Source organism: Elephas maximus, chromosome 21 (genome assembly GCF_024166365.1).
Source record: "Elephas maximus indicus isolate mEleMax1 chromosome 21, mEleMax1 primary haplotype, whole genome shotgun sequence".
Taxonomy (NCBI): Eukaryota; Metazoa; Chordata; class Mammalia; order Proboscidea; family Elephantidae; genus Elephas; species Elephas maximus.
The window spans coordinates 83,539,169-83,564,722 of NC_064839.1; the positions used below are offsets into that span (position 1 = coordinate 83,539,169).

General features: G+C 48.8%; 1 protein-coding gene and 1 pseudogene across 2 annotated transcripts in view; one reads left to right on the forward strand and one right to left on the reverse strand.

Moving 5' to 3' along the window:
• The window catches only part of CENPU (centromere protein U), a 64,472-nt gene extending 58,065 nt beyond the window's left edge, over positions 1–6,407 (reverse strand). Inside the window, exons 1-2 of one of the 2 annotated variants that reach the window (XM_049864876.1) lie at positions 6,077–6,407; positions 1,292–1,343 (exon numbers count right to left, since the gene is read on the reverse strand). In XM_049864876.1, the coding sequence (XP_049720833.1) occupies positions 1,292–1,343; positions 6,077–6,234 (210 nt within the window). In that variant the 5' untranslated portion in view covers positions 6,235–6,407. The remainder of the gene's footprint in view (positions 1–1,291; positions 1,344–6,076) is intronic. The other variant, XM_049864877.1, reaches the window with a different exon arrangement.
• An 8,795-nt stretch (positions 6,408–15,202) lies between these two features.
• Positions 15,203–20,753, forward strand: LOC126064904 (protein Shroom3-like; annotated as a pseudogene).
• Positions 20,754–25,554: the final 4,801 nt, after the last annotated feature.

Genomic DNA, 25,554 nt, shown 5'->3' on the forward strand with positions numbered 1-25,554 from the left:
ACCCCTGACTGAAAAAGACCAAGTTTACACCTCAATATATTCATAAACCCATGAAGATTCCCTTCTTCCTATGACAACCCCTACCGAACGACTAAAGCATATATAAAATGAAAAAATCCTATAGTAGCTCTGGAAAATGTGGAAGGGTACTATTAACAGACAAAAAAATAGGAGAAAATATGAAAGCTATAAAGGAGAAGGAATCAAACTGACAAAACGAAAACCTTTACCACTCACAGGCCCTCACTGACAGAATTACTCATGGAGGACTTGGGGGGCAATGACAAAGAAGAAGAGTTGACAGATGCTCTCTGAGGGATTTGGGGGCTTCCACCAGTGTAAGGTGGCTGCCGTCCAAAGGAACAAGGACAGGAAAGCTGAAGAAATCCATCCCGGATACTCCCAGCTAAGAACACTGGGAGCAAGACTAAAGAACTTAGAGAAACCCCTCCAGGGCAAACTGGCAGTAGCTACCAAAGGCAGGGAGTAGGGTATGAGAAAGAGAAATATTCACCTACAGAACAAGCAAGCTAAGGCTGGAGTCGGAGCTGAGAGCAAGCCCTCAGAGGTATCCCAGGGCTTCACAGAGAAAAGCAGCCACCCTTTGGAGGCTGGGGTTAGGGTGGCAGAGAAAAGAGATCATGAAAGACAGGGACAGAACTAGACAGCACAGAGAAGACTCCAGCTACCTAAAAAAAGTACTCGTATGCACTGCTAATGTCAATGCAAACGCGGACAAGCCATCAGAAAATAACTTGGAATTAGCTATCAAGCGCATTAAATAAATGCATCTGCCTTTAACGTCCATCTTTATACTAAGACTCTGTACTAAGGAAATGTCTCTATACACAGTTACTATCTTATACACAAATTTCTGTTTTATTTCTAAGAGTGAAAAACTGGAAGCAGCCCAAATTATGAGGAATCCGGTCAAATAAAACTATAATGTGAACTAAAAGAAATAAACAATTGTTATAAAATAAATAAGACGGAGAAAAGAGTACAAGTGAAAAAAAGCAAAATACAAAAAGTTGTACGATTTTTACACAGTGGCAATTATCTAAACCAAAATAAAACCAAACCTAGACTCAAAAAAAAAGAAATGATTCCAAAATGTTAACCACGGTCATTTTCTCCATTATAATGGAAAAAAAGGAAACAGAATAATTTATCATTAAAATAAAACACTGAGCTTATCAAATGAAATCTACGAAACTCTGGAAACTCCCACAAAATGGGAATTATTGTCAACTGTGAGAAAATTACATTAAAATATAAAAAGACAACTTACATCTTTCGTGGGATATGTTCTTCCCAACGTGTTCTTTGAGTATTTTGCACTATTAAACAACAAAAGCACAGAGGAAAGTTAGGAAATATCTAAAATAATTAGGAAAAACTTATAACTTGCAACCTTTTCAAAGCATCTTCAAGCTATTTTCTCCATTCGTTGCACTAACAGTGTACATACAACGAAGTTCAGGTTACGGCAAAATCCTTTTAAGGAGGAGAAACCCATATACCACAAATTTACATAATTAAATTTTTATAGGCCAAATCTTATCACTAATGTGTAAAATAATACACCCCTCTCCCTCAGGAACATGGAAAACTCATAATCCTGCTGTTATCCTTACCTCTGAAGTCCTAATCATCAGCAAGTGACAGAACATCTCTGCAGAGGTCAGGAAAGGGAACGTACATGATCATTTATTAAGCACCTGACACCTGTTCCATCTGTGATAGGCTCTTTCATGTACACTTTCTCATTTAACTCTAACAGTCCTATAAAAACTAAACCTGTTGTCATTGAGTTGCTTCTGACTCATGGTGACCCCATGTGTTACAGAGTAGAACTGCCCCATAGGGTTTCCTTGGCTGTCATCTTTACGGAAGCAGATAACCAGGCCTTCTTTTAGCAGTGCTGCTGGGTGGGTTTAAACCACCAACCTTTAGGCTAGTGGTAGAGCACAAATCCCATGCTTCCGATGTAAATCTGCCCAAAGCAACACTCTGCTAGGATAGAGAAACACTGTATTCAAATCCACCTCATTTCAAATCCAGAGTCTGCCCTCATTCCACCTCTCCATGCTCACTCAGTTGAGCATTAAAATAAAAGGATAAAGGATAAAGTTGCCTATCTTCAACATGGTCAAAGTAAAAAAAATGCAACAACAGTGACTAAAATAGAGACTGGATTTAACAGTGGCAGGAAATAACATACTGAGCATCTTGTGTGTTCTAGGCCTTGTACAAGGGTCCCAGTGCACTTCCATACATGGTCCCTGACTTTAAAATGCACCACAGAGACAACACAGACTAAGAGATTACAGCAGTATTTTTCAAATACCTACGTGTAGATTGCAAAATCAGTTTAGTGTATCTGAACCAATTTTTTTAGTAATTTTTTATCTGATGTATATTGAAACTTAGAGAAAAGCTGAAAGAGTAAGAACCTTCTGTATATATCCTTTAGCCAGATTCACCAGTAAACGTAACCGTTTTGTCTCATTTGGTTTCTGTGTGAGGGGAGAAGAGCTAAACTGCAGACATGGTACATCTTTACCCCTAAATACTTGAGTGTCTTCCCTAAGAAGGCACTCATGTATCCTGTTTAACAACTGTACAATTTTCAAAATCAAGAAATCTAACGCTGATATGCGATTACATTCAAATTTCATCAACTGCCCCCTAATATCCTTGACCATTTCTTCCTCAGCATTTTTTTTAAAATACAAGAAAATATAAAATATAAGACTGCACTACACATAGTATTGTTTCACGAATCTTCTGTTTTCTGTTAGGGGCGTTTGTGTATCCATACTAGTTACGTATATAAGACATCTTTACCACGAATCAGTCAAAAAAGTTGGAAAACTCTTCAAAGCAGCGGTGCCCACTTTAGTGTGCATCAGAATCACCAGGAAGGCTTATAAAAACACAGATGCTGAGCCTCACCCCCTGAGTTCCTTAAATCTGGGGGTGGGGCCCAAGATGTTGCATTTCTAGGAAGTTTCTGCTGATGCTGATGTGGCTGGTCCAGGGACCACTTTGAGAAACGTGGCTTTATTTGATTGTCAAAACCCATGAGAGAAGAAAGAAACGGTGTTCGTTTTAAAGCGTTTATAGATTATAATCCTGGGGTTCAGAAAAGTTAAGCAGCCCAGTAGCAGTTCTGTTGCCAAATAACAGAAACAGGACTAGAAACCAGATTACATAAGGTCTTAACCCAAGTCCTTTCCACTGTCTCTTGCCACGTCCATGCTCAAAAACAGTCAAGGTTCCACTGTGCCTTAGGCTGGGTCCAAGGTGGGCTTTAGAAAGATGGGAACATCTCTGACATCCTTACGTAGTTTCTTTTGGGATATACTTTCATCAGTGCATTTTGGTGGGAGGGATGAAGAGATCTCAAGCCTCTCAAATGCAAAAATGTTAAACAAACAAAACCCACTGATCTATCAGACAAAGTTTAACTCGTTTCAGCTGACGTCCAAGGCCCATATATTCTTTTCCCACCCTTTTCTCCATTAAGGAAGTCCTCACTTCTTCCCCACTGACCGTAAGGGTCTAGTGTCTTAATCATCTAGCGCTGCTACAACAAAAATACCGTAAGTGGATAGCTTCAACAAAGAAAAATTTATTAAATCACAGTAAAGTAAGCTATAAGTCCAAATTCAGGGTGTCAGCTCCAGGGGAAGGCGTTCTCTCTTTGCCGGCCTTCTCATCAATCCTCCCCCAGACTAGGAGCTTCTCAGGTGCAGGGACTCCTGATCCAAAGGAGGTGCTCTGCTCCCGGCACTGTTTTCTTGGTGGTATGAGGTCTTCCTGTTTCTCTGCTCTTTTTCATATCTTAAGAGATTGTATCAAGACACAGTCCAATCCTGTAGACTGACTCCTGCCCCTCTAACACAACTGCTGCATGTTCTCCCTTATTAACATCACGGAGACAACATTTACAACCTACAGGAAACTCACACAATACTGGGAGTCATGGCCCAGCCCCACTGATACACACACTTTTGGGGGCATAATTCAATCCCTGACACCTACTATTGGGTTTCCCCGCCTCCTGCTCCATCCAGCCTCCCCCCCCACCCCGTTAGTACAAAGGCCACCTCCTCCAGGCAGTCTTCCCACCACCGCCACCCCCTCATGCCAGGTCCGATGGGGCCTTGGATACGCTCCTGACATTTGCCAATTAACCCAAGACGACCAACAACTTAAAGTGCGGTTCTCCAACCTGTTTTTAAACGCACGCCTTATTCAATAAAAAGTAAATTACTTGAGCCATTATAAACTGTCCGTTTAAAAACACCAAGCAGCGTGATCCTCCCCACCAGATCCTGAGTTCAGCTTTGCTCTACTCGGTCTGTACCACAAAATACAATAAAAACCGGAAGAGGAATACCGCAGGCTTGCCGACCCGCATGGGGACCCAGCGCTCCGTCAGCCCGCATGACGCGGGTGGGGGGGGATGGCCGCACGACGCGGAGGGGGGAACCCGACGCCCCGTCAGCCCACACGACGGGGGTGGAGGAGCCCGGCGCTCCGTCAGACCGCACGACTAGGGCGCGGACCCGGCGCTCCGTCAGCCCGCACGACGGCGGGGGTGGGTGGCCCGGCGCTCCGTCAGCCCGCACGAGGTGGGGGGGACCCGGCGCTCCGTCAGCCCGCACGAGGCGGGGGTAGGGGCCCGGCGCTCCTTCAGACCGCATGAGGTGGGGGGGATGGCCCGGCGCTCCGTCAGCCCGCAAGACGCCGGGGTGGTGGCCCGGCGCTCCGTCAGCCCGCAAGACGCCGGGGTGGTGGCCCGGCGCTCCGTCAGCCCGCAGGACGCCGAGGGGGGTGGGTGGCCCGGCGCTCCGTCAGCCCGCAGGACGCCGAGGGGGGTGGGTGGCCCGGCGCTCCGTCAGCCCGCACGACGCCGGGGGGTGGGTGGCCCGGCGCTCCGTCAGCCCGCACGACGCCGGGGGGTGGGTGGCCCGGCGCTCCGTCAGCCCGCACGACGCCGGGGGGTGGGTGGCCCGGCGCTCCGTCAGCCCGCAAGACGCCGGGGGGGGGGTGGGTGGCCCGGCGCTCCGTCAGCCCGCACGAGGTGGGGGGGACCCGGCGCTCCGTCAGCCCGCACGACGCCGGGGGGTGGGTGGCCCGGCGCTCCGTCAGCCCGCACGACGCCGGGGGGTGGGTGGCCCGGCGCTCCGTCAGCCCGCACGACGCCGGGGGGGGGGTGGCCCGGCGCTCCGTCAGCCCGCACGACGCCGGGGGTGGGTGGCCCGGCGCTCCGTCAGCCCGCACGACGCCGGGGGTGGGTGGCCCGGCGCTCCGTCAGCCCGCACGACGCCGGGGGGTGGGTGGCCCGGCGCTCCGTCAGCCCGCACGACGCCGGGGGGTGGGCGGCCCGGCGCTCCGTCAGCCCGCAGGACGCCGGGGGGGGGGGGTGGGTGGCCCGGCGCTCCGTCAGCCCGCACGACGCCGGGGGTGGGGGGTGGCCCGGCGCTCCGTCAGCCCGCACGACGCCGGGGGGTGGGTGGCCCGGCGCTCCGTCAGCCCGCACGACGCCGGGGGGTGGGTGGCCCGGCGCTCCGTCAGCCCGCACGACGCCGGGGGGGTGGGTGGCCCGGCGCTCCGTCAGCCCGCACGACGCCGGGGGGTGGGTGGCCCGGCGCTCCGTCAGCCCGCACGACGCCGGGGGGTGGGTGGCCCGGCGCTCCGTCAGCCCGCACGACGCCGGGGGACGGGGGCCGGCTCTCCGTCAGAGTCCACGACTGGGGGCGGGCCCGGCGCTCTGTCACCCCGCAAAATTCCAGCACCAGGCAGCCTTTCCGACCACCTACCGGTCACTGGGGTCCCCGCAGTTCCTCTAAGATCCACGGCAAATCACTCAAGCAGGCACCATCACTACTAGGCACATGTGGGAATGCCGGCCTCGCCACTCGGACAAGTTACCACAGCGACGGCACCAGGCAGAGTAGGTACGCAGCACACACGGCTCCGAGGAAAAGAACATCAACCTCGGCAGAGAGGAAAAAGTAAAGCCGGTCTCCCACCAAGCGAGCGGAGCGTTGGCAGCACTTACCCGGTGCACCCCTGGGCCGGAATCCGCCGAGGGGCCATGGAGCCGCCCTCCGACCCCGCAGAGCCGCCAGAGTCCGCCGACGCCCGCGCAGCTCGGAACAGCCAATCCGGGCCGAGCAGCGTGCACTCTACCCCTGACCTCACTTTCGTGCTGGACATGGGCTCCTCCCCGGCCGGGAGCGTGAGGGAAAACCTGGCCTGCGAATCGCTGGAAGTGGTGCTGGAGTCCACGCCTTCCAACCAGTCGCTGACCGGCTCCGACCGGTTCCGAGCTTTCCCTCCCACTCGCGCCCTGCGCCGTTCTTGGGCCCGGAAGCTCCCTCGGCTCTTGCGCCCGGCCCTTGGGGGCGGGGAGGGGGCGGGGCTAGTGACGGAGCGAGAACTGGCGGCCGCCGGCAAGGGGCGGATCCCAACCCGGGTCTGGGCGCCACCGCTGAGGCCGTTGGGTGGTTACATAACGTAACCCGGAAACCGCACCCGTTGCCGTCAGTCGGTTCACTTAATGTAAAGCAACGCCGCAAAGATGGGACTTGGCTTCTAGTCCTGCTGCTGCCTCTAACCAGCGGTGTGATCTTGGCACGTTATCTTACTTCTATCCCGCTTTCCTCATTCGTGAATGAGGACAGTTCCTTCCACGGCTAATATTCTCTGCTGCTTTTCTTTCTGTTTAAAAACGTATTATAACAAGTTTCATACGTACAAGAGAATATAACACTGGATTGGGAAATAAATCATTACTCTGCTTCTAACCACAAGGTCCGCAGTTTGAATTCACCTGCTGCCCCTTGGGAACCCTACGCTGCAGGTCTGCCCTGTGCTATGGGGTCGCTATGAGCTGGGATCCCCTGGATGGCAGCGGTTTGGTTGTTTGTTTGTTTGTTTGTTTGTTTTTAACGTAACTCTCGGGCGTCCATCTGAATAACGTCGTCTCCTAAGGTTAACCACTCTTATGATTTTGTGTTTACCATTCTACCGTTTTTTGTCATATTTTTTCTGCTTTGGTGTATCCCTAAGTAGTGTATTAATACTGTATGTTTCTAAACTTCCTAAAAATGATATTGGTATGTATTCTTCAAATACTATTTTCACTCAAAGCTGATTTTTGGACTTATCCACGTTGATGCATGTACCTGTAGTTCATTCATTTTCATTGTCTTAGAATGCATTAAGAAAACATACCACATTTATCCACTGTCCTGTGTATGGAAGCAGTTGTTTCTAGTCTTTCTGCTATTACCAACAGTTTAACGCTGAACGTTTTCGTACGTGTGTTTCATGGCCATCTAAGAGTTTCTCTAGGAATAGGTCAGTAGCGATATTACTGCGTCGTGGAATGTAAACATGGTCAGCTTTACATGATGATGCCAATTTTTACGTATTGCTTTCTAGAATGTTTGAAAAATTTACACCTCCACCAGCCGCGTATGAGAGTCCCCTTGGCTCCACATCCTTGTCAGTACCTAGAATTTTCAGGCCTTTTATTAAATTTTTACCTATTAGTTGCTGTTGTTAGCTGCTGCAGAGTCACCCCAACTCACAGCGAGCCCAAGCGCAGCAGGCAAACGCTGCCCAGTCCCAGGCCATCCCCATGATTGGCTTCAGATCAGACCACAGTGATCCACAGGGTTTTCATTAGCTGATTATCAGAAGTAGATTGCTTGGCCTTTCTTTCTAGTCCATCTTAGTCTGGAAATTCCATTAAAACCTGTTCAGCATCATAGCAACATGCAACTCTCCACTGATGGAAGGGTGGTGGCTGCACATGAGCTCTATTGGCCAAAATCGAATCGGGAAGGCAAGAATTCCACCACTGAACCACCATAGTCCCAGTCATGGATTGAATTGTGTCCCCCCAAAATACCTGTCAACTTGGCTAGGCCATGATACCCAGTATTGTGTGATTGTCCAATATTTTGTCATCTGATGTGATTTTCCTATGTGTTGTAAATCCTAACTCTATGATGTTAATGAGGCAGGGTTAGAGGCGGATATGTTAACGAGGCAGGACTCCATCTATAAGATTAGGTTGTGTTTTAAGTCAATCTTTTTTGAGATATAAAAGAGAGACGCAAACAGACAGAGGAACCTAATACCAACAAGAAAACAGCACTGTGAGCAGAGCAAGTTATTCGAACTTGGGGTTTCTGCGATGAGAAGCTTCTAGACCAGGGGATGATTGATGACAAAGACCTTTCCCCAGAACTGAGAGAGAGAAAGCCATCCCCTAGAGCTGGCATCCTGAATTGGGACCTCTAGCCTCCTAAACTGAGAGATCAAATTTCTCTTTGTTAAAGGCATCCACTTGTGGTCTCTGTTATAGCAGTACTAGATAACTAAGACAGCCCCCAGATGAACAGATTCTTTAGCCTGTTTGGAATCTCCCCGGCATTCATTGACAATCCCATTGTTGTCGTTAGGTGCTGTCGAGTGGGTTCCAACCATACCATCCCTATGTGCAACAGAACAGAACACTACCCAGTCCTGTGCTATCTTCACCGTCATTGCTATGCTTGAACCCATCCTTGCAGCCACAGTCTCAGTCCATCTCGTTAAGGGTCTTCCTCTCTTTCAATAACCCTCTAACTTTACAAATCATGATGTGATTCTCCAGGGACTTGTCCTTCCTGATAACCTGTCCAAAGTATGTAAGAAGTCTCACCATCCTTGCTTCTAAGGAGCATTCTGCTCACCAACACCATAATTCAAAGACACCAATTCTTCAGTATTCCTTATTCACTGTCCAGCTTTCACATGTATATGATGCGATTGAAAATGCCATGGCTTGAGTCAGGCTCACATTATTCCTCAAAGTAACATCTTCACTTTTCAACACTTTAAAGAGGTATTTTGCAATGGAATTGCCCAATGCAATATGTCTTTTGACTTCTTGACAGCTGCCTCCACGGGCATTGATTGTGAGTCCAAGTAAAATGAAATCCTTGACAACTTCAATCTTTTCTCCATTTATCATTATGTTGCTTCTTGGTCCAGCTGTGAGAATTTTTTTTTTTATGTTGAGGTGTAATCCATACTAAAGGCTGTAGTCCTTGATCTTCATTAGTAAGTGCTTCAAGTCCTTTCACTTTCAGCAAGCAAGGTTGTATCATCTGCATATCACAGATTTAATGAGTCTTCCCCCAATCCTGATGCTGCATTCTTCTTCATATACTCCAGCTTATTGGATTATTTGCTCAGCATACAGAGTAATACAGTGAAAGGATACAAACCTGATGCACACATTTCCTGACTTTTAAACATGAAATATCCTCTTGTTCTGTTCAAACAACTGTCTCTTTGTTTATGTACAGATTCTGCATGAGCACAACTAAGTGTTCTGGAATTCCTATTATTTGCAATGTTATCCATAATTTGTTATGATCCACACGGTCGAGTGGCTTTGCATAGTCAGTAAAACACAGGTAAATATCCCTCTGGTATTCTCTGCTTTCAGCCAAGATCCACCTGACATCAGCTGTCATATCCCTCGTTTCATGTTCTCTTCTGAATCCAGCTTGAATTTCTGGCAGTACCCTGTAGGTGTATTGCTGCAACCGTTCTTGAATTATCTTCAGCAAAATTTTACTTCCATGTGATATTAATGATAACGTGTAATAATTTCTGCATTCTGTTAGATCGCCTTTCTTTGGAATGGGCTCAAATATAAATCTCTTCCAGTTGGTTGGTCAGGTAGCTATCTTCCAAATTACTTGACATAGATGAGTGAGCACTTTCAGCTTGCATCTGTTTATTGAAACTCTCAGTTGGTATTCTGTCAGTTCCTGGAGCCTTGTTATCTGACAATGCCTTCAGTGCAACTTAGACTTCTTCCTTCAGTACCGTTGTTTTTTTAAATCATATGCTACCTCCTGAAATGGTTGAATGTTGACCAAATCTTTTTGGTACAGTGCCTCAGTGTATTCCTTTAACCTTCTTTTGTTGCTTCCTGCATCGTTCAATATTTTGCCCGTAGAATGCTTCAAAATTGTAACTCAAGGCTTGAACTTTTTCTTTACTTTTTCAGCTTGAGAAATGCCGTACGTGTTCTTCCTTTTTGGTTTTCTAACTCCGGGTTTTTGCACATTTCATTATTATACTTTGTCTTCTCAAGCCGTCCTTTGAAATCTTCTGCTTGGCTCTTGTACTTCATCATTTCTTCCATTCACTTTAGCTGCTCTACATTCAAAGAAAGTTTTGGAGTCTCTTTTGACATCCATTTTTGTCTTTTCTTTCTTTTCAATGACATTTTACTTTCTTCATGTGTGATATCCATGTGTCAAATCTATTCTTGTGATGGTCTCTAAATTCAGATGGAATATACTCAAGGTTGTATTTTGGCTTTCACATACTTGTTCTAATTTTCTTCAGCTTCAACTTGAACTTGCATCTGACCAACTGATGTTCTGTTCCAAAGTAGGCCCCTGGTCTTCTTCTAACTCATGATATTGAGCTTCTTCATCATCTCTTTCTACAGATGTAGTTGCTTTGCTAGGTCCACGTGTATAGTCACAGTTTATGTTGCTGAAAAAGGTATTTGCAATGAATAACTCGGTGGGCTTCCAAAAATTCTATTGTGTGATCTCTGGTGTCATTTCTATCATCAAGGTTATGTTTTATAACTACCAATCCTTCTTTGTTTCCACCTTTCCCATTCCAATCATCGGCAAGTTATCAATGAATCTTGATTGCATGTTTTTGTCAGTTTCAGACTGTGGAAGTTGATAAAAATCTTTAATTTCTTCACCTTTGGCATTAGTGGTTAATGCATAAATTCGAAAATAGTTGTATAAACCGGTCTTCTTTGTAGGCATATGAATATTATGCTTTCACTGACAGCGTTGTACGTCAGGATAGATCTTTGAATGCTCTATTTGATGACAAACAAATGCAACGTCATTGCCGTTCATTTTGTCAATCCCTGGCACAGTAGACCATATGATTAAAAAAAAAATCTGGTTCAAAATGGCCAGTGCCAGACTCACTAATGCCTAGGATATAAATGTTTATGCATTCTGTTTCATTTTTGATGATCCAATTTTCCTACATTCATACTTTGTACATTTCATATTCCAATTACTAATGGATGTTTGCAGCTGTTTCTTCACATTTTGAGTCATGCCACATCAGCAAATGAAGGTACCAAAAGCTTTACTTCGCCCATGTCGTTAAAGCTGATTCTGCTTTGAGGAGGCAGCTCTTCTACAGTCACATTTTTGGTGGCTTCCAACCTGTGGGGTAATCTTCCAGCACTGTATCAGACAATGTTCCACTACTATCCTTTAAGGTTTTCATTGGCCAATTTTTTAAGAAGTAGACTGCTACGAGTGACATGTGATGGCCATGTTACTGACATGTGAACATCATGTGAAGTCTTGTGAATGACATAGAATGGCCACGTGAATGGCATTTGATGGCCATGTGAATGACATGTGATGACCCCATGTCAAGTGAATAATTTCTGGTGATCATGTGATGGTCATGTGAATGAAATGTGATGGTCATGTGAACAACTTGCAATGGTCGTGTGAATGACGTGATGATCAAGTGGCAACATGTTAATGACGTGGTAGTCATGCGAATGACATGATTTGGTCATGTGAATCACATGTGAATGAATTGTGGGTCATCTGAATGATATATGAATGAACTGTAAATGACGTGAACAAAATATGGTGTAATGTGAATTACATGTGATGCCATGTGAATGACATGTGAATGTATTGTGGTCCTGAATGACATGGGAACAACCCATGAGGGTCATGTGATATAGATGCGAATGACACGTGAACAACATGCAGATTAAATGACATGTGAATGATAACGTGATGGCCATTTGATGTTGATGTGTGTTAACACGTAAATTACATGTGATGTCATGTCAAATACACGGATGGCATGTGAACATCATGGTATGTGAATGACATATGGACATCATGCTAATGACACATGCAAGTCATGTGCTGACATGTGAATTACATTCAATGACATGTAACCGCATGAGTGTGAACATATGAATGATATGTGATGTCACATGAACACTGCAAACATTTAACACCACGCAGTTTTAACGGGTCAAATAAATCACAGCTTCCACCAGCGTGAAATTAGATGGTGCCCAGCTACTATTGCCGACTGCTCTAATGGGAGCATAATAGTGGGTTTCAGGCAGAGCAGGAGAAAAATGTAGAACAAAATTCAAGTTCACAAAAAAAGACCAGACTTACTGGTCTGATAGTTACTGGAGAAACCCCTGGACGCCCTGCTAAATCAGAACTGAAGCCACTTCTCAATGCACTTTTCAGCCATCACTAAACAGTCCTGTAAAACAAACAATTACACATGTGAGGAATGTCTTTCTTTGTTCAATCAAGTATTCAAGACAAAATGGGCAACAACTGCCCAAAAGCAAAGACAGGAATGCAGAAAGGGACAGGAAGCCTGGAAGAATAGACACGTGGATCCTGGACTGGAAAGGGAAAAGGGGAGAATGCTGATATATTTCGAGGATTGCAACCAATGTCACAAAACAATTGCTGTATAAATTTTTACATGAGAAACTAATCTGTGCTTTAAACATGTGACAAATATTCAATAAACAAACAAAAACAAAAAATGAACTCATTATAGTTTTTAAGCTAAAAAAAGAATTGTCAAAATAATTTAAGATAAAAGCAATTTATAATACTATCTTTTTACACTTAAATGTGTATTTCCACCTGACTAGGTAGTAAAAAAAAAAAAAAAAATTTTTTTTTTGCACCCTAAAATGGATTACAAGTTTCTTGAGGCTTGAATCTGCATGTACAATTCTCTTCAATACCACTAAACACTTAGCCCAGTGTTGGGCATGTTGTTGTTGTTAGCTGCCATCTAGTCAGCCCTCGGCTCCTGGTGACCCCACGCACAACAGACAGAAACTCTGCCTGGTCCTGCTCTGTCCCCAAGATCAGATGGGCTTTAGACTTCTATGATCCATAGGATTTTCACTGGCTGATTTTCGAAAGTAGATCACCAGGCCTTTTTTCCTAGTCTGTCTTAGTTTGGAAGCTCCACTGAAACCTGTTCAGCAACATTGCAACGTGCAAGCCCCCACTGACAGAAATGTGATGGCTGCATGTGAGGGGCATTGGCTGGGATCCAGCCTAGGTTTCTGTATGGAAGATGAGATCTCTATCACTGAACTGCCAATGTCCCATTTGGGACACAGAGGAATGTTAACGATGCACAAATTGAGATGAAGTGAGCAAAATCATGCTTTAGGGGTCTTGGTCCCTCCTAAGCAATCTAGAGCCAGTCAATCTTACTCCAGTGTTTTTCAAAGCTGTGAAAAACTTGGCATTTATTTATCCATTCAGCAAGTTACTTTTTATCTACTACTGTTTGGGTGGGTGGGCTAAGGGTAGCACAAAAAATTAAAATCATGATTATTCATTTGATAGTTCTTTTTTTCCCCACAACCGGTAAGTTTCAGAAAGCCCTGGGATAAGAAATTTGCCCAAATAGATGTGTTTTATGTGAAATTGAGCCCAGGTGAATTAACTTCCCAGTGACCTTTAGAATTAAAGCCCATTCCCTGGCTTGTCTGTGGGGTAAGCTGTCCCCAGACTGCATGCCAACTGCCTGGAGATCCGAAGGGTTTGGACTGTTTCCTTCACTGGTTTTCTTACATTTTTAATAGGCCACAGACCTGCATTGTCTCTTCCTTATGCCAGACTATTTGACTCCATCCTTCACGAATTTGTGAGATCTGTCTCTGTGAACAGTATTTTGTAAACAAAAGTAATAATATGGTAAATTATGTAAAATGATCAAGTCTTTGAGGTGGGAGGAGCCTTTGTTCTTGTGGTTGCTTGTGGTTCAAGTTGTCCTCACTGCTGCCTAATTGTCCTTGTCTTTGTTTCTCCTTTGTCATACCTTATTATTATTATTATTTCCTTTGAAACATAATCTGTCCTCTACTGGTGTGGAGATTAACTTGGTCCATCAAGAATTTAACAGTCATTTACAATATGACTATCACTGTATGGGATGCTATGGGAAAGACTCCAGAATCTATTTGATATTTGATGTAGCTTCTCCCCTTGAAGAATTTAGGAACTAAGGAATGACTCTTCTTGATATTTTTCCATACCAGTCTAAGCCATGAATATTAGAAAATTGGAAGGAATATGTTGATATTCCCCGTAGAAATATTCAGTAATTCTCTGGGTCTTTGCCCCAAGGGAGGCAGAGGTAGAAAAGGAGTCTGGAAACGGCTTTGACTGTGTAATTTATGTCTTCTGTGTCTGATTTCAATATTGATTCTCTTTACAGTGAAAGCTCAGACTGCTGCTTTCTTGAAGTCCTGGTGGTAAACATGGGGTTTATTCCACTCATTCTTCTAATCGTCCTCCTATATTTCTAGGCTAGACCTGGAGATGCCTAGTAGGAGTTGATGCATAAAACCCTGGGAAATAATGACTGATTTTATCTAAAATGTTCCATTATAAAATGCATTAGGGTGTTTCAGGATAAAAATGGCTGAAAACTGTGAAATTCTTACCGTATAGCCAGTTTTGATCCTCACAAATGTCTTCAAAGTTGGTATCTTACTGCTTTTCTCATTTTATAGATGATGAAAAGAAAACCTGGCAAGGTTGTGTAACTTTCCCAAGACCCAGATCTAATAGGTGGCAGAGCTGGGATTTGAGCTCAGCTCTGGATGCATTCTGAACACACTCTGACACTCAACCGCTCTGGCATATGCCCTCCCCTTTGAGGTATATGGAGAGAAAAACAAGTGGTTAGGTGGCTTGATTTTATTTGATTGGTTAACAATTATTGATCTGGTGAGCACCTGCCAGCAGGAACCTTTTCTGGCATGGCTGGCTGCAGGGCAAGAGGCTGCGCAGGCCTGGGGCAGGGAGGAGTGATTGTGAGAGCCCCCACGGCCTCCCCCCACCCGTTTCCCGCAGCTGGATTCAGCCCCTTGAGCCCGTACCCTGGGTCCTCCACACGGAAGCCACTGTAGCCAGGGTGCAGCAGTGCAGGGCACGGTAGAGTCACCCATTGTTGGGCGCTGTGAGCCCCTTCAGGGATGGCCTGCACCGCCTGCTCCAAAAGCTGACAAGGTTTGAACTTGGCGTTGGTGATGGCCTGGAGCCACGCCTGGCCCGCTGACGGCAGCTGCATGGGAAGCTGTGATGAGACACGTGCCGACCCTGGCAGTGCAGATACTGCCACCTCCAACTTCTTCAGCCCTGAGCACCTCACCTCTGACCCCTGGCAGAGGAAAGCTAAGTGGTCAGGAGCAGATAAACTTCAGCTAAAACATAGGTTCGGTGAACCCACAGGCCAGCCTCACTCTTGGCATTCAACCAAATTTGTGAAGAACCAACCCAATGCCAGCAGGATGCTAATATCCCAGGGCATGATTGGCACTCCTTGGCACCAAGGCTACCGTTCCAGCTCCTCTGCAAGTGATCTCTCCAACTGTGACCATACTTATCTGAGGCAAAGCCCTGACCGGTGCAGCTCCCAGAGGAGCCCAGAGAGCCTGGAGCCCAGTGCATAATGCCCACCTTGCCATCCTCTGTCCCCTGCCAAATCATCCAGCAGCACTGACCAGCTCAGCCACCTGCATAAAGAGAGAGACCCTGCTTACAGCTCCTTCTCCACCAGTTCAAGCATCCTAGAGTATCCGCCTTCTGCCATCTCTGGTGGGGAATGTTCAGGCTTTGTAGATACCACTTCTGCCTGAGGTGGCCTCCTGGAAGGGATAAAGCAGACAGACATTCACCATGTCAAGAAGGGGAGTCTCAGAAGAGTATGAGGTAAACTCTTCAGCCCTGCTTCTTCAAGGTAGGGAGGCCTGAGCATCAGCAGAAGGTCAGAGCCGTGATAAATGCCATAATGTTCCTCGGGGCAACAGAGTTCCACTTCTGTACTGGAGAGGAGTCTAGAGAGCAGCCCCCCAGTGAAGCCCAAGCATAATTATACCCAGAAGGCTCAACCAGGCCAGCCTCTGCTCCCAACTGGCATCTAACCTGTACCTTTCATGGAGCCACGCCTTGCCCATGTGCCCCAACCTTCCAGGAACAGTAATGTTATGCTCCAGCCTGTACTGGCCAAGGAGAGTGGATATACAGCCCCTCAGGCAACTTGTGACTAGATGGCTACCTTTGACGAAAATGGGAACCAAAATGGGTTTAGCAGGCCTGGGTTTGCTTTCTCCCAGTCCCTAGAACATAACTCACTGTCCCCAGTGGAGAGGAAACCAGAAACTAGAGCCAAGTTGTTCCCCTACAAAGTCCATTTCCCAGCATTGCCTAAAAATGAGGAGGATAACTCCCTGAGGAGACATCTCACATCTCCCCAAGGCAACAGCCCATATTCCAATGAGAGAAAGAGCACCCACGACAACAAACCATATTCTAATCACCACAGCCTCAAACTCCCTCGGGCTGGCAAGTGGAAGACAAGAGATGTTCCAGACCCTCATAGCCCTCGAAGGTGGATTTCCAGAAGACCACAGTGCCAACCTCCAAAGGAGGCAGGAGAGAGAAGGCCTAGGCCAGAGTCTGTTGAGAAATTTTGGCAAGACCAGGTCAGACTTCTCATCTCTCCACAACATTCCAGAAAGTCTAAGAAGACAAAGCAGCCTGAAGCTCGGAGGGGGATCTCAGGAAGGCTACCCAGCTGGCAAACCAGCCTCTACAGTCAACACCAAGGCTGAGGATCCTAGAAGGAAAGTCGGTCCTGATCACAGGAGCCATCAGAACAGGCCAGTTACTTATCCAAGCCCAGGGGGAGAACTAGTGTTTCGGCCTTTATCCACAGTTCATACCCAAGGTATGAAGAGCCCTGTGTCCCACCATACCAGCAGACATCCAGTCTGGGCCAAAGGAGGCTCAGCTCAGGCATCACCTCAGCTCTGCAGGGCTTTCAGTATGGGAAGCCCCACGGCTTGGTGCTGGAGTTTTCCAAGATTGAGCAGTGAAAGCAAGGGAGCCAGAGACCCTCAAGTGTAGGTTGCTCCAGTTATGGCCATGCCTATAGGCCAACTGGACAGTCTCAACTTCCAGTATTTCTGGGAATGAATTTGAGGAGGCAGGAGCCAATATCCAATTTCCTGAATCCACTGATCATCTAGACAATGGGGAGTAGCACTTCAAAACCGGAGAGACAGAGTTGGAAGAGGTTTCCTGGCAGCCATGTGAGCAACAGCTGAGGAGGGGTGCAGATGGTGGTGGTTGCCCCCTACTCCGAGGAGGTGAGCCCCTAGGTGGGATGCTTACCTCCTCTACAGCCAGAGCACCTTTCAGCTCTTCAGCGAGGCAGAGAAGGTGACCGTGTGGCCAGATGACAGGTCTGCCACTCACCAGTCGCCCTGCTCCACGCCCTCTTCAGCTGCACCTACCAGAACAGCACCAAGGACGCACAGTCTCTTGTCTGGGGGACCACCACCTTTGATGGGGGGACCTTGAACTGGGGGCACCTGGGGCATCCAGGCCCTGGCGGTCCGGCCAGCCTTGGCCCACGTGGGGCTGCAGAGTCTCGAGACGCCAGCGGTGGCCTCTCTGTCCCCACACAGTCCCCGTGAGCAGCACAGCTTGACCCTGGCCTAGGGCGAACCGGCCCAGCCAGCGTCCCCTGCTGCTCGGAGAGGGCACGCCGGCACCTGACCCCCTAGCAGAAGAAGCCTTCCTCTGAGCCCTGGAAGATGAACAAGGTGGGGACTGGGAGGAGGCCAAACCAATGCCCTTGGATCCGCAGTGAAAGGGGTCGCGTTTTGTGGAGATTCCCTGCCTGACCGTCGCTGAATCTTCGAACGTGACGTGAAGACCTGCTAGACGCTTAGCCGATAGAGCCCAGAGCTGAAGCAGTTCCAGCAGAGCGCCCTGGCCGACTACATTCAGCGCAAATGGGCAAGCGGCCCTCGTTCTCCGCCGGCTGTGGCTTCCAGGAGCCGGGAGCTCTCTCTGCGGAAGTATGCCCAGAGCCCATATCTTCAGCCCCGGCCGGGGGGCGCCAGAAGGCCCTGGCCTTGCCAAGGTCTCTAACCTTAGCTCACTGGCAGGAGCCCGAGCCTGCAGTCCCGCAGTGAGACCTCGTTCCTGCTGGCCTCGGTGCTGGAGGCTGGGTGGGAGTGCCTGTGGGCCCCTCAGAATAGCACCAGCTCTTTTGCCAGCCACCGCCTCCTCTGCAAAGGGGACCACGAAGCCTCAAGGGAGCCTACTGGGGCCGAGCTGCTCTGTGGTGCCAGCTGCGGGCCCCGAAGTTCCCAGAGGGTGGACAGGACCCCTGGGAAACAATCTTCTTGGGGAGCCACAGCTGAGAGGATCAGGAAACCCAAGTCAGCCGAGGACCTGCTGGGGCGTTGGGATGTCCTGGCCTTCCTGGTCCGAATGTGGTCCAGGTCATCTCCCACTGCAGACAAAAAGCACCAGGATATGTTTTTGTGGATTACAGTAGCTTTGGCCTTCTTGTGAAGGATCTGTGCTCCTTGCTGGCCCTGGATCTAGGTCACTCAGTTGTTCAGAAAGAGGCTGTGAAGAGATGCCACTGCTCACACACCATCCTCGCCCTCCTTGGGGTGGTGGAGGCTGCAGAGTAATAGGTGGCCCCTCAGTTCCCAGTGAATGTTCTAGAACCCTGGACCCTTAGAGACAAGCTAGCAAGACACCTTGCCCCAGGCCACCCCCAGCAGGAATGCAGAGTCATCTTACAGACACCAGGATGGGACCACTGACCCCACTCAGCTCCGCTCTGCTTTCCACTGTGCCCTCCACCTACTGCTCACAGGCTGCTGCCGACCAGCAGGCTGAGAAGGATGGTCAGGTGGGGTAACAGCCTCTTTTACACTGCACCCCTGCAGTAACCCCCAGAAGCAATTGTCCCAGCCTGACCCCGCCTCCAAGTCCCAAAGGCCCGGAATTCACCAGCCCAGAGAATAGGATAGGGAGGGGATGAGGAAAAAGTTCTTGCTGCCTCAGAGTCCTCCTCCCCCTCGAATAAAACGGGCCTATGCAGTCCAGGAGGACAGCCTTCCTGAGGAATCCTTGTCGCCAGAGTTTGTAAACCTGAAGCACTATAAAAAACAGCAGAGTCTTGGGTTCTAGCAATACTTCCGACCCAGACACTCCTATTGGGGCCCCAAGCACTCAGGGAGGATCTCCCTCCTAATGTCCAAGTTGGTCCTGCAGGCCTCCCCACCACCTGGGGAGGATTATAATGACGAAATGTTTGTGAAGGACTTGCAATCCAGTGCCACTTCCAGGCCCACATATGAAGCTCTTTCCCTACCCCCACCTCCTCCACTGAGCCTAGAAACCCCACTGAAAAGCTCGGATGACTTTCCTCCACACCCTCCCCAAGCTGTGTGTGAGGCACAATTGGATAGCGGAGCCGATGAGGATTCCCATACCAGCAGCTGTAAAAGATTTCCCAAGGTGTTGATGGCAAGAGAAAGTTCCTGGTGAAACCCATCTGGTGGGTGGTAAGATACTGGCTTCTGGACTCCAAGCTTCTATCAAGGCTTTGGAGACCTATGAGGCCAACCTGCCTCCATTATGGGTGACCAGCTCCAGCTGGCAGGGTCTCTTGGCAAGCAGCCAAGTCCAGGGCAGCCACCTCCCATCTGGACCCAAAGCCTCATTCATGATCCAATCACAACTCAGGGTTTAGAAAAGAAAGTCAGTGCTGGTCCTCAGAAGACCTCAGAAGAGGCTCTAACCAAGGAAATTGTCCACCAAGACAAATCTCTGGCAAACATTTTTGATCCAGACTCCAGAATGAAGATAACTATGGACCTGATGGAAGGTTTATTTCCCCAAGACATTAACTTGATGAAGGAAAATGGCATAAAGAGGTAGGCCATTGAGAGAGCTGCCAACTGCCCAGGACGCAAAGATAAGAGTGAAGAAGAGGAAATGGTGGGCATGTTGGTCAACTGTCCGGCTTACTACAGTGTGTCTGCCTCCAAGGCCGAGCTTCTGAACAAAATCAAAGATATGCCGGAAGAGGTGAATGAGAAAGAGGAGTAGGCAGATGAAATGAAGGCAGAGCCCATTGGAAGCCTTACCCGCAAGACTGAGACTCTCCAGGAAGTGAAAGGGAGTCTGCTGATGGACATCAAGCTCAATAATGCCTTGGGAGAAGAGGTGGAGGCTTTGATCTGTGAGTTCTGCCAGCCCGATTGAGTTCGAGAACTGCAAGATGTTCACTGGGGACTTGTACACAGTGGTAAACCTGCTGCTCTTCCTCTTGGGTAACCTGGCCTGTGTTGAGAACTTCCTTAGTGGTCTTGGGGAAGATACTAATAATGAATAATGGAGCTCTCTCAACGAGAATAGAAAGGTCCTGACTGGGGAGCACGAGGGTGCCCAGGAGCTCAAGGAGAACCTTAACTGAAGAGAACAGGTGGTGCTGGACATCCTGGCCAATTACCTTTCAGAGGAGTAACTCCAGGACTACCAGCATTTTGTGAAAATGAAGTCAGCACTCCTCACTGAGCCGTGAAAGCTGCATGACAAGTTCAAACTGTGCCAGGAGCAGGTCAAGTGTCTACTGGAGAGCCTTCTGTTGGATTTCATTCCCAAGGCAGGGCCCCTGGCATAGCCCACAAACACTGCAAGGGAAACAGCTCCCGCGGGGAATGTACTTTCAGTAGTATTTATTCAGCATTAACCTCTCCACTTTAACGTCTTACAAAACACCCAGCCAAAAGATCGCCTTTTTTTTCTCAAACACTATTTATTCTGAAAAATGTTTCAGTGCAAACTACTTTTTAAACTATACGCGTTATTGGGGTTTTTCTGGATAAAAGGAAACAAATTCTGTGCAGGAAAAAGCCTGCTTTTTCCTTCTCTCCTTTCATGATTGATCCTCTGAGAACTTGAGTGCTGCTGAGAACTTACCCATTTCTATTAGTATTTTGTAGTGTAAAGAAAAAAATGAAACTGAGAACTGGTTTGATTGATCATTAATTTTTAATAGCCTGAGGCAACATAGATCAGTGTGTGGCAACCTCAGGAATGTATCCACAATGACCTTCCTTTCTTGTGGGCACAGTATCCTGAAGACACGGTACAAGTCCTCATTAATGAAGGGTGTGCAACATAAAGCCGTAAAAAGACAGACATACTCACACACATGTACGTACATACACCCCGAGGGAAAGAACTGTAGAATTTTGAACATTGTTATTATTTATATTTTTCTAATAAAAAAAGATCATTTTGTTTGTACGCTAACCACTTATTTGATTCTATTTTGCGGTGGACTTAGGCAGTTATGTTTGAGCTTTGTATTTTGTGAAAACCTTAATGAAAATGAAGAATTCCAAAGATTAAAAAAGTTATTTTTATTATTGACTTATATAACTTAGCATTTTTAAGTTCTTGGCTCACATATTTATTTCGGAAAACTATAAGGAAAGAGAAATAATTCTTAAAGTGCTTGGCATGGATTAAGGCAGGACCCCCAGCCACGGATGTGACTTCAGAAAGGCTTCTGACGTGCAAAAGAATCATCCACAATGACAACAGCTTTACTCTTTATAGTTTCATGTCTTTATCTTAAGGCGTTGTTATTGTTGCTGTGGTAGCTGACGTCAAGTAGATTTTAACCCATGACAACCCTGTGTGTTACGGAGTAGAATTGCAACATAGAATTTTCTTAGCTGTAATGGTTAGTACAGGTTAAAACGCAAAATGCCATTATAGCTGGGGCGATATACTGAAATACCATTATTCTAGCAGGTATTTATAGAACTTCGCAAGTTAGAGAGTGGCAAGTACTCTAACAGAAGTGTCTTCGGTCTGGTTTCCTGAAAGCAGAGTCTGAGCTGTGTAAATGGTATGTTGAGTAGACACCCTCAGGTACAACCTGTGAGGCAAGCCAGGACAGAACGCGGGGTGGAGAACCTCATTCTGATCCCATGGAGGGGTTCTGGAGTAGGAAAGGCTTCAAGGAGTTGAGGAAAGATGTTGGCCTTTTGTGCCCCAAATAAGCCAGTCATTGCCTCCCCCTTTTAACTACCGCCCCGTCCTGCCTGTGTAATTTGGAATCTCGCACTCCCATGCATTTCCAGTAGAGGTGGCTTCCAGGGCATCTGAGTAACTCCTGAGAAAGGTGAAAGTTGTGAGTCATCAGAAATTTGCCTCCTAACAGGAGAGGGACAGGGGAATGCATCGACAGTACCATCTACTACAAAAAAAAGTGGACAAAATGCTCTGAGGAAACAGAAATGAAAAAGATTATTTTCAACTGGTGAAGAAGTAATTTTCTGGTCGTTAGCACCATGATATGAATAAGATACTAAAGATTAAATTTCATAAAGGAGTTAGGGGTAGGGGCAGGGGTAGGGTAAGGGTAAGGGTTAGGGTTTAGGGTTAGTGTTAGGGTGAGATTTAGGGTAAGGGTTAGGGTGAGGGTGAGGGGTTATGGTTAGTGTGAGGGTCAGGGATTCAGGTTAGGGTTCGGTTTAGGGTTCGGGTTCCGGTTGTTAGGGTTGGGGTTGGGGTTAGGGATTAGGGTTGGGGTTAGGGATTAGGGTTGGGGTTGGGGTTGGGGTTAGGGATTAGGGTTGGGGTTGGAGTTGGGGTTAGGGATTAGGGTTAGGGTTGGGGTTGAAGGTTTGCGTCAGGGTCAGGGTTTAGGGATAGGGTCAGGGTTAGGGTTTACGGTTAGGGTTGTCAGGGATAGGGTTGTCAGGGTTAGGGGTCAGGGCTGTCAGAGATAGGGGTCACGGCTGCCAGGGGTAGGGGTCAGGGCTGCCAGGGGTAGGGGTCACGGTTGCCAGGGGTAGGGTCAGGCTTGCCAGGGGTAGGATCAGGGTTGCCAGGGGTAGCGTCAGGGTTGCCAGGGGTAGGGTCAGGGTTGCCAAGGGTAGGGTCAGGGTTGCCAGGGGTAGGGTCAGGGTTGCCAGGGTTAGGGTCAGGGTTGCCAGGGGTAGGGTCAGGCTTGCCAGGGTTAGGGTCAGGGTTGCCAGGGTTAGGGTCAGGCTTGCCAGGTTTAGAGTCAGGGTTGCCAGGGTTAGGGTCAGGCTTGCCAGGGTAAGGGTCAGGCTTGCCAGGGTTAGGGTCAGGCTTGCCAGGGTTAGGGTCAGGCTTGCCAGGGTTAGAGTCAGGCTTGCCAGGTTAGGGTCAGGGTTGCCAGGGTTAGGGTCAGGCTTGCCAGGGTTAGGGTCAGGCTTGCCAGGGTTAGAGTCAGGCTTGCCAAGTTAGGGTCAGGGTTGCCAGGGTTAGGGTCAGGGTTGCCAGGTTTAGGGTCAGGCTTGCAAGGGTTAGGGTCAGAGTTGCCAGGGTTAGGGTCAGGCTTGCCAGGGTTAGGGTCAGGCTAGCCAGGGTTAGGGTCAGGGTTGACAGGGTTAGGGTCAGGCTTGCCAGCGTTAGGGTCAGAGTTGCCAGGGTTAGGGTCAGGCTTCCCAGAGTTAGGGTCAGGCTTGCCAGGGATTGGGTCAGGCTTGCCATGGTTAGGGTCAGGCTTGTCAGGGTTAGGGTCAGGCTTGCCAGGGTTAGGGTCAGGCTAGCCAGGGTTAGGGTCAGGGTTGCCAGGGTTAGGGTCAGTGTTGCCAGGGGTAGGGTCAGGGTTGCCAGGGTTAGGGTCAGGTTTGCGAGGGTCAGGGTCAGTCTAGCCAGGGTTAGGGTCAGAGTTGCCAGGGTTAGGGCCAGGCTTGCCAGGGTTAGGGTCAGGCTTGACAGGGTTAGGGTCCGTGTTGCCAGGGTTAGGGTCAGATTTGCCAGGGTTAGGGTCAGAGTTGCCAGGGTTAGGGTCACGGTTGACAGGGGTAGGGTCTCTCTTGCCATGGTTAGGGTCAGGCTTCCCAGGGATAGGGTCTGTCTTGCCAGGGTGAGGGTCAGGCTTCCCAGGGTCAGAGTCTCGGTTGCCAGGGTTAGGGTCAGGCTTGTCAGGTTAAGGGTCAGGCTCGCCACGGACAGGGTCAGTGTTGCCAGAGGTAGGGTCAGGGTTGCCAGGGGTAGGGTCAGGGTTGCCAGGGGTAGTATCAGTGTTGCCAGCGGTAGGGTTAGGTTTGTCAGGGTTAGGGTCAGGCTTTCCAGAGTTTGGGTCAGGCTTGCCAGGGTTAGGTTCCGGCTTGCCAGGGTTAGGTTCCGGCTTGCCACGGTTAAGGTCAGGCTTGGCAGGGTTAGGGTCAGGCTTGCCAGGGTAGGGTCAGGCTTGCCAGGCGTAGGGTCAGGCTTGCCAGGGGTAGGGTCAGGGTTGCCAGGGGTAGGGTCAGGCTTGCAAGGGTTACGGTCAGGCTTGCCAGGGTTAGGGTGAGTCTTGCAAGGTTTACGGTCAGGGTTGCAAGGGTTAGGGTCAGGCTTGCCAGGGTTAGGGTCAGCCTTGTCTGGGTTACGGTCAGGGTTGCCAGCGTTAGGGTCAGGCTTGCCAGGGTTAGGTTCAGGGTTGCCACTGTTCGAGTCAGGGTTGCCAGGGTTAGGGTCAGGCTTGCCAGGGTTAGGGTCAGGCTTGTCTGGGTTACAGTCAGGGTTGCCAGGGTTAGGGTCAGGCTTGCCAGGGTTAGGGTCAGGGTTGCCACTGTTAGAGTCAGGGTTGCCAGGGTTAGGGTCAGGGTTGCGAGGGATAGGGTCAGTCTTGCCTGGGTTAGGGTCAGAGTTGACAGGGTTAGGGCCAGGCTTGCCAGGGTGAGGGTCAGGCTTGACAGGGTTAGGCTCCGTGCTGCCAGGGTTAGGGTCAGAGTTGCCAGGGTTATGGTCACGCTTGCCAGGGGTAGGGTCTGTCTTGCCAGGGTTAGGGTCAGGCTTGCCAGGGATAGGGTCTGTCTTGCCAGGGTTAGGGTCAGGCTTGCCAGGGTTCGGGTCTGGGTTGCCAGGGTTAGGGTCAGGCTTGTCAGGTTAAGGGCCAGGCTTGCCAGGGATAGGGTCAGTGTTGCCAAGGTTAGGGTCAGGGTTGCCAGGGATAGGGTCAGGGTTGCCATGGTTAGGGTCACGCTTGCCAGGTGTAGGGTCAAGGTTGCCAGGGGTAGGGTCAGGGTTGCCAGGGGTAGGGTCAGGGTTCGAAGGGGTAGGGTCAGAGTTGCCAGGGGTAGAGTCAGGCTTGAGAGGGGTAGGGTCAGGGTTGCCAGGTGTAGGGTCAGGGTTGCCGGGGTAAGGTCAGCCTTGCCAGGGTTTGGGTCAGGCTTGCCAGGGTTAGCGTCAGACTTGCCAGGGTTAGGGTCAGGCTTGCCAGGGGTAGGGTCAGGTATGCCAGGTTTAGGGTTAGGGATGCCAGGGTTAGGGTCAGGCTTGCCAGGGTTTGGGTCAGGCTTGCCAGGGTTAGGTTCCGGCTTGCCAGGGTTAAGGTCAGGCTTGGCAGGGTTAGGGTCAGGCTTACCAGGGTTAGGGTCATGGTTGCCAGGGGTAGGGTTAGGCTTGCCAGGGGTAGGGTCAGGGTTGCCAGGGTTAGGGTTAGGGTCAGGCTTGCTAGGGTTAGGGTCAGGATTCCAGGGTTAGGGTCAGGCTTGCAGGGTTAGGGTCAGGGTTGCCAGGGTTAGGGTCA